This window comes from Brassica rapa, chromosome A02 (assembly GCF_000309985.2).
Source record: "Brassica rapa cultivar Chiifu-401-42 chromosome A02, CAAS_Brap_v3.01, whole genome shotgun sequence".
Lineage (NCBI taxonomy): Eukaryota > Viridiplantae > Streptophyta > Magnoliopsida > Brassicales > Brassicaceae > Brassica > Brassica rapa.
Window position 1 is genome coordinate 15,304,110 of NC_024796.2, and position 14,551 is coordinate 15,318,660.

The 14,551-nt window shown below is 28.3% G+C and overlaps 2 protein-coding genes across 3 annotated transcripts; one reads left to right on the forward strand and one right to left on the reverse strand.

The window, feature by feature from the left end:
• The first annotated feature begins 6 nt into the window (after window positions 1-6).
• On the forward strand, window positions 7-2,537 carry LOC103853209 (pentatricopeptide repeat-containing protein At1g80880, mitochondrial). 2 transcript variants are annotated; one of them, XR_001957172.2, is made up of 3 exons: window positions 7-823; window positions 945-2,096; window positions 2,173-2,537. XR_001957172.2 is itself a non-coding variant. In XM_009130135.2 (2 exons), exons 1-2 carry the CDS (start codon window positions 240-242, stop codon window positions 1,993-1,995), a joined length of 1,635 nt encoding a protein of 544 aa, XP_009128383.1. In that variant the 5' UTR covers window positions 7-239; the 3' UTR covers window positions 1,996-2,537. The 2 variants fall into 2 exon arrangements, 1 of the variants encoding a protein (XP_009128383.1); XM_009130135.2 differs by having other exon boundaries at window positions 945-2,537.
• A 182-nt stretch (window positions 2,538-2,719) lies between these two features.
• On the reverse strand, window positions 2,720-5,440 carry LOC103853210 (putative receptor-like protein kinase At1g80870). The gene has a single exon (XM_009130136.3). It carries the CDS (start codon window positions 4,947-4,949, stop codon window positions 2,922-2,924), a length of 2,028 nt encoding a protein of 675 aa, XP_009128384.1. The 5' UTR covers window positions 4,950-5,440; the 3' UTR covers window positions 2,720-2,921.
• Window positions 5,441-14,551: the final 9,111 nt, after the last annotated feature.

Below are 14,551 nucleotides of genomic sequence, written 5' to 3' on the forward strand. Positions count from 1 at the left end.
ACCATACATAAGAAACGATGTATTGTGATCATACGTGACCCCATCAGTTCACATACGTCGGCGTTTCAGGAGTCAGGACCATCTTAAATGGGCTTTTATTTATTTATGCCCATTAACATAACCTTTTTATTTACTTAAGCCCATTAACATACGAGACCCCATCAGTTTCATCTCCTCGTCTCACAAAAGACGCAGTCAAAACCATTCCGAAACCTCTCCTCTCACTCCTTCACTCCCCGATGAGCTGTGCTGCGATTGCTAGGAAACTAACGCGTACAACACAGCTGTGGATTGTTCAACGTCAGTATCTTTCACGTGCAGTGTCGAGATCATTTGCCAGCTCATCTTTCCACATTGTTTCCTTCTCCTCAGCATTTCATCGAACAGGTCTTGTGCATTCTCAAATCTTAAGCCGTGTCCCTTATTTTGTCTATTCCAATGGCTTCTCCACCAAAACCATCTTCGAAGAATCTGATATCAACAAAGAAGTGGCTCCTTTGGAGAAGGGTCTGATTGATTTAGTCAGACAGGTCTCTGAGCTAGAGTCGGAGGCGGATGCCATGGCTTCTCTTGAGGAGTCAACCTTTGATCTAAATAATGATTCTTTGTACTCTTTAATCTGGGGATTAAGAGAGGAATGGAGGCTTGCCTTTCTAGCGTTTAAATGGGGAGAGAGACGAGGCTGCGATGATCAGAAAGCTTGTGACTTGATGATATGGGTGTTGGGTAATCATCAAAAGTTCAACATAGCTTGGTGTTTGATCCGTGACATGTTTCATGTCTCAAGGGATACTAGAAACGCCATGTTTCTCATGATGGACAGGTTTGAGTTTGTCTTTTGTTTAATTTTTAAAGATCAATGTTCAAGAAATCGTTAGCAGTAGTGAAATCGTTAGATCAATATTTAGAACATTGGTTGTGATATTGAATTGGTGTTGATGTAGGTATGCTGCTGCTAATGATACAAGCCAAGCTATTCGGACATTCGATATCATGGATAAGTTTAAGCACGTTCCTGATGATGAAGCATTTCAAGGGTTGCTACATGCCTTGTGTAGACATGGGCACATTGAAAAAGCTGAAGAGTTCATGCTCGCAAGCAAAAAGCTCTTTCCTTTGGACGTTGAAGGATTCAACGTGATTCTTAATGGTTGGTGTAACGTTTGGACTGATGTGACTGAAGCCAAGAGGATTTGGCGAGAGATGGGGAACTACTGTATCACGCCTAACGAGGATTCTTACAGTCACATGATCTCTTGCTTTTCTAAAGCTGGCAACCTTTTTGATTCTCTTAGGCTCTGTGATGAGATGAGGAAACGAGGGTTTGCTCCCGGGGTTGATGTTTATAATTCTTTGGTTTATGTGTTGACTTGCGAGAATTGCTTTGGTGAAGCTGTGAAGCTTGTGGAGAAGATGAAGGAGGAAGGTTTAAAGCCAGATTTAGTCACTTACAATGCGATGATACGGCCTCTTTGTGAGCAGGGAAAAGTTGAAGAAGCGAGGGATGTATTGGCAACCATGATAAGTGAGAAGCTAAGTCCAACTGTTGATACGTTTCATGCGTTTCTTGAAGGTGTGAATTTCGATCAAACTTTAGAGGTTTTAGAACAAATGAAGGTTTCTTGTTTAGGTCCTAAAGAAGACACCTTTCTCCTCGTTCTTGGAAGATTATTCAAGAAGAAGCAACCGGAGAATGCTTTGAAGATCTGGGCAGAGATGGGTCGTTTTGAGGTAGCTGCTAATGGTGCTCTTTACTTGGCCACAGTACAAGGGCTTTTGGCATGTGGGTGGCTCGACAAGGCCAGAGAGATGTATTTAGATATGGAAGCAAAAGGATTCCCTGGTAGTCCTAAGCTCCAGAAACTTCTTGAGGAACAGAAGGTGAAGGGGGTTAGAAAAAGCAAGAGGAAAGATCTTCAAAAAGTTGGTTCTCGAGGAGGCTATAGAGGTCAACGATCAGTATACAAAAATGTATCTGATAGGGGTAAGACTTGAGATCAAACGATCACTCAAGTAAAGTTGATTCTCAGACCTCGTGGTCTCAACTCCTCAGAATGTGATGCATGCAATGTGTTCTAGCTCGTCTGTTCCATTTGGTTTGTATGCAGTCTTCCAATTACCATATTGGTGATCATACCTTTGCTTAGCCTAAGAATATCAATCAAATTGCAGGGCTAAACATTTGCAACCATGCTGATTCAGGACCGGATTACATGAAGATGTTATTAACAATTATTATTCTTGACTGTTCTTGGCACACACGTCCACACATCCTCCAAGTTCAAGTAGAGTAAATTTAAGTTCAACGTGTTGTGATATGAACCATACAACTCAACAGGCAGATGCTGAGCTCACTTTGTTTCAAAAGCAAGATTTTTAGGACTCTCCTTGTCCAGCTTGTCTTTTTCTGTGTTCTTTTGTCCTTAGTTTTGTTCATAACTCATCTGTCTCATTTAGTTACTCATGAACCGTGATGATTGTGATATGGCCTTGGATTCTTTTTGAGTGTTGCAATTGTCATGCCACATTTCAAGCTACCATCATTTTCCTCCATCAAAGAAAAAGTTATGGGTCCCTTGCTTTATGACTTGTTTACTTTTGCAGCTGGCAAGCTTCTAAAGATCTAATTGCTTAGTTGCTTTTTTAAATTGCCTTACTTGGTTATCATTGAGAGCATGCACTTTGGGTTTTGAGGCATTTCAATACTGCAATTGAGAAATCTCTCAAAAACAAAACTGCACTTAAACTATAATTTGATATACATTCTTCTGCATTTTGATTGAGTTGGCATCTCAGTCATAGATTACAAAACATCACAACATAATATAATTTGCAAAAGTTAAATTTAACAATTTCAGAAAGAAAACACCAACAAAAAAATCAGACCAAACTACCAACTACTACTCTGCAATGCTCAGTTTCTAACTTCTCCGCTTTGATCTACTGCCATAATTTTTTGCAGGAGGCGATGGAGAAAACTCAAAAGCAGTCGCTGAAATCTCCATTTCACCTCTCAGTATCCTCACAACTTCACTAATATCAGGCCTTAGCTCAGGCGCTTTCTGCAGACAAGCCAAAGCCAAGTTAATGCACAGTCCCGCTTCTTCCTTGCTATACACATCCTTCAACCTCTCGTCCACCAGCTCAAGAACGTTCCCTGACTGAGCCAGCTGCCTACACCAGCTCACCAAATTGGCTTTCTCAAGCTTCATCGGCGAGGCAAGGACGTGCAAAGGCCTCCTACCTGAGATGATCACTAGGATCAGCACTCCAAAGCTGTAGATATCGCCTTTCTCCATCAAGTAACAGCAGCCTCCTCCGTACTCTGGTGCTATGTAGCACAGTGTCCCTCTCATACTTGTAGTGCTGCTTAACTCGCGGCTGAACAAGTCTCCACTCCACATCTCACTCCCTATTGATTTGTTCTTCTTCTTGCTGCTGCTGCTGCTTTTCCTTCTCCATCCTCTTCTGAAGCTGAACTCTCCTGCTGCTTCTCCTTCTCTGTCTTCAACGCGGTTTTCGCCTTTACCATGGAAACAGTAACGAAAATGTGGGACTCTTAAACGGTTCTTGAACTTGATTCTCAATACTCTAATCTTCTTTTTGTCTTGATGTTCTTCCTCTTTCCACCATTCCTCCATGTTCCTATGCTTCTTCTTCTTCTTCTTCTTTCTAGATTTCTTCTTCTCGCTGGTCTCTTCCTTTGCAAACTTCTCTTCTAGAGTGTCAAACCTAGCTTCATTCAAACCAGACTCTACTTTATCTACTGTCCTAGTTGAAACTCCCAGCTCAGGAGTGTTACTGCTAATGGTGATCTTCTTCCCATCATCATCCCAATCCGGATTCTCAGTGTGAATCTGACTCCCTATCCACTCCCTAACGTAATCTTTACTACACAACTCGCCACTCCCTTCTTGCTTCCACCACCAATCTCTCCCCCACTGTTTCCCCAAATCAAGAACCGAGTTCGGACTCACACTCATCTCCTTGCTCTGCTCAAACTCATTCTCCTCCTCAACCTCTTTCCCTTTCGCCTCACCTTCTTCCATAGCTAAACTCATCGAGTTCAGATACATTCCCTTGATGTTACGGCTCGTCCTACTATTCTTAGAAGACGAAGAAGCTTGTAACGCAAGAGAGAAATCAACCTCATGATGATGCGTCGGAGTGCCTACGCCCGTCTGAGGAGTGCTCTCAGAAAGCTCTTGACTGAACAGATCAACCCCACCATAACCTCCTCCCTCCTCCACTTTCACTCTAGACAAACCAAAGTCAGAGATCTTCGCCCTAAACTCAGAATCAAGAAGAACATTACTCGGCTTGATATCTCCGTGAATCACCGGCGGGTCACACCCAAAATGCATAAAGTCGAGAGCTTTGGCTACATCAAGAATGATACCAAACCTCCTCTCCCAGCTCAAGCACGAGCCTTCTTCGTTGAAAAGAAGCTCTTGGAGACTCTTGTTGGGCATATACTCGTAGACCAAGAACCTGTGGTGATCCTTCTCAACGCAGTACCCCAAAAGCGTCACGAGAAAAGACGATTTTAGCCCCCCGAGGATCTGCAGCTCGTTCTGGAACTCGGTCTCGGACTGGAGAGAGAGGCTGTCGAGTCTCTTGACCGCGAAGAGCTTCCCGTCTCTCGTAATGCCTCTGAAGACGGTCCCCGAGCCGCCTTTGCCGATCACGTTGGACTCGTCGAAGTCGTTGGTCGCGAGCTTGAGCTCTTTGTAGGAGAAAAGCTGGAGCTTTGATGGAGGAGAGGAGGCGACGTCGAAGAAAGGGATGGTTCTTGAGCGGTTGAGGAGGGATGTCCAGAGGTGGTAGATGAAGTAGATGATTGCGAGGAAGATGAGGAGAGATGATGAGACTGTGAGGATTAAGAAGAGAGCTCCTGTTCTGTTGTTGTTGAATGGCTTTGGTTGGATTGGGTTTTGTCTTGAAGGCATGTCTCTCTCTCTCTCTCTCTCTCTGTTTCTTGCAATTGAAAGATGGAATCGTTTCTGAACATTCGGTATATCTCTGAATCTAGTCGTTGAACATGTCTACTGATTGTTTTATTACTTTCTTTTTTATATAGTTTACTTTTTTTAAAATAAAATCGTATAAATGAGAGAATCGATGTTCAAACTGCGTAATAATTACTTTTAGGAAAAAAAGGGTTAAACAATAGTGGAAGGATTTGACAAAAAATATAAGAAGACAGAAAAAGTTGTAATTTAAAAAAAAAAGTTAGGAAATGATAATGTTGTTTTTAAATGATGATGTTACTTGCTTTTGGGGTAGTGGATCATATAGTGATGTTTAAGATTGGACTTTAATTTGTTAATTTTGTATTCTTTTGTCCTAGTCATTTACTTTGTTAGATTATACTAGGGATTAACCCGGGGGATTTTTACTTTTTTTTTTTTAATTTAAGTTGTTAAATTATTTATATTTAGGCTATGAAATATATTTATATAAATGTTAAGAATGCATGCCATACTTTAAATTTATTTTTAAATTTTAACACGTTAAATTAACATATTTTTTACTATTTAAATAATTTTTTGTAAATTTGTTGGCTATCTAGTTATCATATTTAGCAAAACTATCTCTTGAGTGTTGAAATAAATGTTTTAGTTATTTAATTAAACTCCAGAGTATTTTCGGATCGACCACATGCTCAACAATCGATCGATCCGTAAAAAGATGGTTGATCTCCTTGGCCAGGTAAGTATAATTTTAGCAAAAATATCTTTGATTTTCAAATATTAAGTATATAACTATTCTTTGAATATTTTTTTTTTGAATTGTATTTTTTGATTAAAATATTGTATTATAATGTTTATGTAAAAATGTGATGTTTGAATTGTGATGTTCGTATACTTAACCTAGATGATATTGATGTTTAACATTATTGTTTTCTGGAAAAAGAAAATAATGATATAACAAAACGTATGTAAATTACATCCATTATTTGAAAATAACCATTTGTTGTTTTTATTTATTTATTTTAATCAGAAATTATTTTTATTTAAAAACATTATTCATATATAATATAATAGTTTAAGTTTGGAAGATTAATCTATATATATAAATTATGTATATTTTTTAAAAAAAATTAAGATATTATATATAGAGTAACTGGATAAAAGCTGAATTTCTTATCTTGAAAATCAAATATTTATATTTTTGTCTTCGTGTTATACTTACCAATCCATCATTGATATTTATAACTCAGTATGTTTAAAAAAAAAACTTAGTTTTAAGTAATGAACGAATTTAATAAATTAAATTCATCACCTATAATGTTCTGTAAACTATATTTGAAAACTCTCTAAAATTATATTTTAAGCATAATATTACTATTATTTAATTTAAGTTATTTTAAGCATAATATATGTTAAACCAATTTAAATTATATTTACAATAGGATCATCCTAAACCGGTTAATAAACCAAAAATAATACTAAACCAACATGAACCAATACTTGACTCGGCGAGGAAGAAAGTGTTTCGGGATAAACGCTTGAATGGTTATTAACTGTAATGGTTTGATCATGAAAGAGTTAGTATGAATATTAACAATAAAATTATGGATTAGATTAATTTAAATTTGTAAGAATACTTTTGTGTCTATGAAAAGCAATTCAATTCCCATTAATAAGTTTGGCTTTTGGAAGTTGCGGGTTTTCCAACAATGAATCCACCTAACAAAAAGTTCGTTGTTATAAAAAATCTCCTTCAAGGTCATTAAAGGTTTTTGGGACGGCAAGAATTGATGGTGGAACCATTTTTTTGCTCGAGTGCTTTGAAGTTTTCCTTGATTGTGTGAGGTTGATGTTGATGGGATAATCAGTTTTATAGGAACTTTCTTGATGTAAAACTATACATTTTTTTTTGTTTAATGTAGTATTTCCATTTTTATATAATTTACTACCATTTTAAGATAGATGTACATTTTAAGATAGATGTTTAAATCTTAATGTACTTTTTTCATTTTTTAAAATGTTTATTTTCATTTCTTATATTTTTACTTACGTAATATCTATATTTTATATTTTAAAATAGATATTTAAATCTTAATGTACTTTTTCCATTTTTTTTAATTGTGTATTTACTTATATTATATATTTACATTTTAAGATAGATATTTTAATGTTTCATGAACTTTTTCCATTTTCTTAAAAAATTGTGTATTTACTTATTATTATATATATAATTCATATATTATATATTTACATTATTTACTTATTATTTATTTTCCTATATATGTATTTCTATTTCCTGTACTTTTTATTTACTTAATATCTCTATTTTACATTTTAAGATAGCTGTTTAAATGTTAATTTACGTTTTCCATTTTTTTTAAATTTTATATTTCTATTTGTTATACTTTCTATTTACGTAATATCTTTATTTTAAATTTTAAGATATATTTTTAAATCTTAATGTAATTTTCCATTTTTTAAATTGGGTATTTACCTATATTATATATTTACTTATTAATTATTTTTATTTATATTGTGTATTTCTATTTCTTACACTTTCTATTTACTAATAATTTTATATTTTAAGATAGATTTACATTTTAAGATAGAAGTTTAAATACTAATGTACTTTTTCCATTTTTTTAAATTGTGTATTTCCTTTTATGATACTTTCTATTTGCGTAATATCCATATTTTACATTTTAAGATAGATGTTTAAATCTTAATATATTTTTTCCATTGTTTTTAAGTTGTGTATTTCTTTTTCTTATACTTTCTATTTACTTAATATCTATATTTTACATTTTTAAGATATGTGTTTAATATTTAATGTATTCTTTCCATTTTTTTAAAATTGTGCATTTACTTATTATTGTATATATAATTCGTATATTTATATATTTATAATATATACTTATTATTTATTTTTCTATATATTGAGTATTTCTCTTTCTTATACTTTATATTTAGTTAATATCTATATTTTATATTTTAAGATAGATGTTTAAGTTTTAATGTATTTTTCCATTTTTAATGTACAACGACAATGTTTAATAGAAGAATTTGGACAAATAGTCAAATAGTTATATTTATGTTATTTTTTTCTTTTTTTTATAAAATGGTAATGTTACATTATGGAGATAAACCGTTTTTTTAGTGAAAAATAGTAATCTTACATATGTTTAATGTAGATTTCCATTTTTTTATGTTGTATGTTTACATATTATTGTTATTTTTAAATGTAAAATGGTAATCTTACATATGTTTAGTGTAGTATTTCCATTTTTTATGTTGTATGTTTACATATTATTTATCATTTTCAAAATTATATATAATGTTTTTTTACAAAATAGTAATGTTACATTATGGAGATAAGCCGTCTTTTTTTTAGTGAAAAATTGTAATCTTACATATGGTTAATGTAGTTTTTCCATTTTTTATGTTGTATGTTTGCATATTATTTTTAAAAAAAAAATGTAAAATGGTAATCTTACATATGTTTAATGTAGTATTTCTATTTTTTATGTTGTATGTTTACATATATTTATTATTTTCGAAATTATATATAATGTTTTTTGTTTTTTTATAAAACGGTAATGTTACATTATGGAGATAAGCCATTTTTTTTAAGTGAAAAATGGTAATCTTACATATGTTTAATGTAGTTTTTACATTTTTTATGTTGTATGTTTAGATATTATTTATAATTTTTGAAAATTAGTAAAACTATATTTTATGCTACGTGTCATTTTTCGGAAGTAGTTTTTTTTTGCTGATGTGGACGCTCTATAGAGCCTCAAAAGGTCCCTTTTATTAGTATAGAGATAAGTGTTAATATTTAATGTATTCTTTCCATTTTTTTAAAATTGTGCATTTACTTATTATTGTATATATAATTCGTATATTTATATATTTATAATATATACTTATTATTTATTTTTCTATATATTGAGTATTTCTCTTTCTTATACTTTATATTTAGTTAATATCTATATTTTATATTTTAAGATAGATGTTTAAGTTTTAATGTATTTTTCCATTTTTAATGTACAACGACAATGTTTAATAGAAGAATTTGGACAAATAGTCAAATAGTTATATTTATGTTTTTTTTTTTTTTTTATAAAATGGTAATGTTACATTATGGAGATAAACCGTTTTTTTTAGTGAAAAATAGTAATCTTACATATGTTTAATGTAGATTTCCATTTTTTTATGTTGTATGTTTACATATTATTGTTATTTTTTAAATGTAAAATGGTAATCTTACATATGTTTAGTGTAGTATTTCCATTTTTTATGTTGTATGTTTACATATTATTTATCATTTTCAAAATTATATATAATATTTTTTTACAAAATAGTAATGTTACATTATGAAGATAAGCTGTCTTTTTTTTTAGTGAAAAATTGTAATCTTACATATGGTTAATGTAGTTTTTCCATTTTTTATGTTGTATGTTTGCATATTATTTTTAAAAATAAAAATAAAAATGTAAAATGGTAACCTTACATATGTTTAATGTAGTATTTCTATTTTTTATGTTGTATGTTTACATATATTTATTATTTTCGAAATTATGTATAATGTTTTTTATTTTTTTATAAAACGGTAATGTTACATTATGGAGATAAACCGTTTTTTTAAGTGAAAAATGGTAATCTTACATATGTTTAATGTAGTTTTTCCATTTTTTATGTTGTATGTTTAGATATTATTTATAATGTTTGAAAATTAGTAAAACTATATTTTATGCCACGTGTCATTTTTCGGAATTAGTTTTTTTTTGCTGATGTGGACGCTCTATGGAGCCTCAAAATGTCCCTTTTATTAGTACTAGAGATTAACCCGGGCTACGCCCGGGATTTTTATTTTTTTCTAATTTAAGTTGTTAAATTATTTATATTTAGGTTATGATATATATTTTTTATAAATCTTAAGATGCATGTCATAATTAAAATTTATTTTAAATTTTAACACGTTCAATTAACATATTTTTACTATTTAAATATTTTTTTATAATTTTGTTGGCTATCTAATTATCATATTTAGCAAAAATATCTGTTGAGTGTTGGAATAAATGTTTTAGATATTTAATTAAACTGCAGAGTATTTTCGGATCGATCACATGCTCAACAATCGATCAATCCGTAAAAAGATGGTCGATCTCCTTGCCCAGGTAAGTACAATTTTAGCAAAAATATCTTTGATTTTCAAATATTAAGTATATAACTATTCTTTTGAATATTCTCTTTTTGAATTGTATTTTTTGATTAAATTATTGTATTATAATGTTTATGTAAATATTTTTTTGTGATGTTTGAATTTGTTTTGTTCGTATACTTAACCTTGATGATATTGATGTTTAACAATTTATTGTTTTCTGGAAATAGAAAATAATGATATATCAAAACGTATCTAATACTTGTTAAATGATAGTATAATGTAAATTACATCCATTATTTAAAAATAACCATTTGTTGTTTTTATTTAAATCAGAAATTATTTTTATTTAAAAACATTATCCATATATAATATAATAGTTTAAGTTTGGAAGATTAATCTATATATATAAATTATGTGTATGTTTTAAAAAATAATTTAAGATGTTAAACATACCATTTTTTTGCTCGAGTGCTTTGAAGCTTTCCTTGATAGTGTGAGGTTGATGTTGATGGTATAATGGGTTTTATAGAGACTTTCTTGATGTAAAACTATACTTTTTTTTTTAATGTGATATTTCCATTTTTATATAATTTATTACCATTGTACATTTTAAGATAGATGTTTAAATCTTAATATACTTTTTTCATTTTTTAAAATGTTTATTTCCATTTCTTATTTTTTTACGTAATATCTATATTTTATATTTTAAAATAGATATTTAAATCTTAATGTACTTTTTCCATTTTTTTAAATTGTGTATTTCCTTATATTATATATTTACATTTTAAGATAGATGATTAATGCTTAATGAACTTTTTCCATTTTTTAAATTTTGTTGTGTATTTACTTATTATTATATATATAATTCATATATTATATATTTACATTATTTACTTATTATTTATTTTCCTGTATATGTATTTCTATTTCTTGTACTTTTTATTTACTTAATATCTCTATTTTACATTTTAATATAGATGTTTAAATCTTAATGTACATTTTTCATTTTTTAAAAATTGTATATTTTCATTTGTTATACTTTCTATTTACGTAATATCTATATTTTAAATTTTAAGATATATTTTTAAAACTTAATGTAATTTTCCATTTTTTAAATTGGGTATTTACTTATATTATATATTTACTTATTTTTTTTTATTGTGTATTTCTATTTCTTATACTTTCTATTTACTAATAATTTTATATTTTAAGATAGATTTACATTTTAAGATAGATGTTTAAATACTAATGTACTTTGTCCATTTTTTAAATTGTGTATTTCCTTTTCTTATACTTTCTATTTGCGTAATATCTATATTTTACATTTTAAGATGGATGCTTAAATCTTAATATACTTTTTCCATTGTTTTTAAGTTGTGTATTTCTTTTTCTTATACTTTCTATTTACTTAATATCTATATTTTACATTTTAAGATAGATGTTTAATATTTAATATACTCTTTCCATTTTTTATAAATTGTGCATTTACTTATTATTGTATATATAATTTGTATATTTATAATATTTACTTATTATTTATTTTCTATATATTGAGTATTTCTCTTTATTATACTTTATATTTAGTTAATTTAGTTAATTTATATATTTTATATTTTAAGATAGATGTTTAAATCTTAATGTATTTTTTCATTTTTAGTGTAAAGCGGCAATGTTTAATAGAAGAACTTGGACAAATAGTCAAATAGTTATATTTATGTTTTTTTTCTTTTTTTATATAATGGTAATATTACATTATGGAGATAAGCCGTTTTTTTAGTGAAAATTGTAATCTTACGTATGTTTAATGTAGTTTTTCTATTTTTTTATGTTGAGTGTTTACATATTATTGTTATTTTTAAATGTAAAATGGTAATCTTACATATGTTTAATGTAGTATTTTCATTTTTATGTTGTATGTTTACATATTATTTATTATTTTCGAAATTATATATAATGTTTTTTTTACTAATATTACATTATGGAGATAAGCCGTCTTTTTTTAGTGAAAAATGATAATCTTACATATGTTTAATTAATGTAGTTTTTCCATTTTTTATGTTGTATGTTTACATATTATTATTTTTAAATAAAAATGTAAAATGGTAATCTTACATATGTTTAATGTAGTATTTCTATTTTTTATGTTGTATGTTTACATATATTTATTATTTTTGAAATTATATATAATGTTTTTTTTGTTTTTTTTTTATAAAACGGTAATGTTACATTATGGAGATAAGCCATTTTTTTTTTAAGTGAAAAATGGTAATCTTACATATGTTTAATGTAGTTTTTCAATTTTTTGTATTGTATGTTTACATATTATTTATAATTTTCAAAAATTTGTAATATTAACATGTAAAACTATATTTTATGCCACGTGTCATCTTTCGAGAGAAGTTTTTTTTGCTGATGTGGACGCTCTATGGAGCCTCAAAAGGTTAGTTAATTTAGTTAATTTATTTATTTTATATTTTAAGATAGATGTTTAAATCTTAATGTATTTTTTCATTTTTAGTGTAAAGCGGCAATGTTTAATAGAAGAACTTGGACAAATAGTGAAATAGTTATATTTATGTTTTTTTTTCTTTTTTTATATAATGGTAATGTTACATTATGGAGATAAGCCGTTTTTTTAGTGAAAATTGTAATCTTACGTATGTTTAATGTAGTTTTTCTATTTTTTTTATGTTGAGTGTTTACATATTATTGTTATTTTTAAATGTAAAATGGTAATCTTACATATGTTTAATGTAGTATTTCCATTTTTATGTTGTATGTTTACATAATATTTATTATTTTCGAAATTATATATAATGTTTTTTTACTAATATTACATTATGGAGATAAGCCGTCTTTTTTTAGTGAAAAATGATAATCTTACATATGTTTAATTAATGTAGTTTTTCCATTTTTTATGTTGTATGTTTACATATTATTATTTTTAAATAAAAATGTAAAATGGTAATCTTACATATGTTTAATGTAGTATTTCTATTTTTTATGTTGTATGTTTACATATATTTATTATTTTTGAAATTATATATAATGTTTTTTATTTTTTTTTTATAAAACGGTAATATTACATTATGGAGATAAGCCATCTTTTTTTTTAAGTGAAAAATGGTAATCTTACATATGTTTAATGTAGTTTTTCAATTTTTTATATTGTATGTTTACATATTATTTATAATTTTCAAAAATTTGTAATATTAAAATGTAAAACTATATTTTATGTCACGTGTCATCTTTCGAGAGAAGTATTTTTTGCTGATGTGGACGCTCTATGGAGCCTCAAAAGGTCCCTTTTATTAGTAGAAAAATTTGTAATATTAAAATGTAAAACTATATTTTATGCCACGTGTCATCTTTCGAGAGAAGTTTTTTTTGCTGATGTGGACGCTCTATGGAGCCTCAAAAGGTCCCTTTTATTAGTAGAGATTTCCATTTTTTATGCTGTATGTTTACATATTTTTTACAATTTTCGAAAATAAGTAATATTAAAATGTAAAAATATATTTTATGCCACGTGTCATCTTTCGGGAAAAAAATTTTCCGCTGATGTGGACGCCCTATGGAGCCTCAAAAGCTCCCTTTTATTTTTTATTTTGTATGTTTACATATTATTGTTATTTTTAAATGTAAAATGATAATCTTACATATGTTTAATGTAGTATTTCCATTTTTATGTTGTATGTTTTACATATATTTATTATTTTTGAAATTATATATAATGTTTTTTGTTTTTTTTTATAAAACGGTAATGTTACATTATGGAGATAAGCCGTCTTTTTTTTTAAGTGAAAAATAGTAATCTTACATATGTTTAATGTAGATTTCCATTTTTATGTTGTATGTTTTACATATATTTATTATTTTTGAAATTATATATAATGTTTTTTGTTTTTTTTTTATAAAACGGTAATGTTACATTATGGAGATAAGCCGTCTTTTTTTTTAAGTGAAAAATAGTAATCTTACATATGTTTAATGTAGTTTTTCCATTTTTTATGCTGTATGTTTACATATTTTTTACAATTTTCGAAAATAAGTAATATTAAAATGTAAAACTATATTTTATGCCACGTGTCATCTTTCGGGAAAAAAAATTTCCGCTGATGTGGACGCCCTATGGAGCCTCAAAAGCTCCCTTTTATTAGTAGAGATTTTAAGATAGATGTTTAAGTTTTAATGTATTTTTCCATTTTTAATGTACAACGACAATGTTTAATAGAAGAATTTGGACAAATAGTCAAATAGTTATATTTATGTTTTTTTTTTTTTTTATAAAATGGTAATGTTACATTATGGAGATAAACCGTTTTTTTAGTGAAAAATAGTAATCTTACATATGTTTAATGTAGATTTCCATTTTTTTATGTTGTATGTTTACATATTATTGTTATTTTTA

What these genes read in the sequence shown, in the direction of transcription:
- LOC103853210 (XM_009130136.3), bottom strand. Translation starts at nt 4,949, where the DNA reads ATGCCTTCAAGACAAAACCCAATCCAACCAAAGCCATTCAACAACAAC.
- LOC103853209 (XM_009130135.2), top strand. Translation starts at nt 240, where the DNA reads ATGAGCTGTGCTGCGATTGCTAGGAAACTAACGCGTACAACACAGCTG. An exon ending in ATGTTTCTCATGATGGACAG is followed by an intron (nt 824 to 944) that starts GTTTGAGTTTGT and finishes GTGTTGATGTAG; the next exon opens with GTATGCTGCTGCTAATGATA.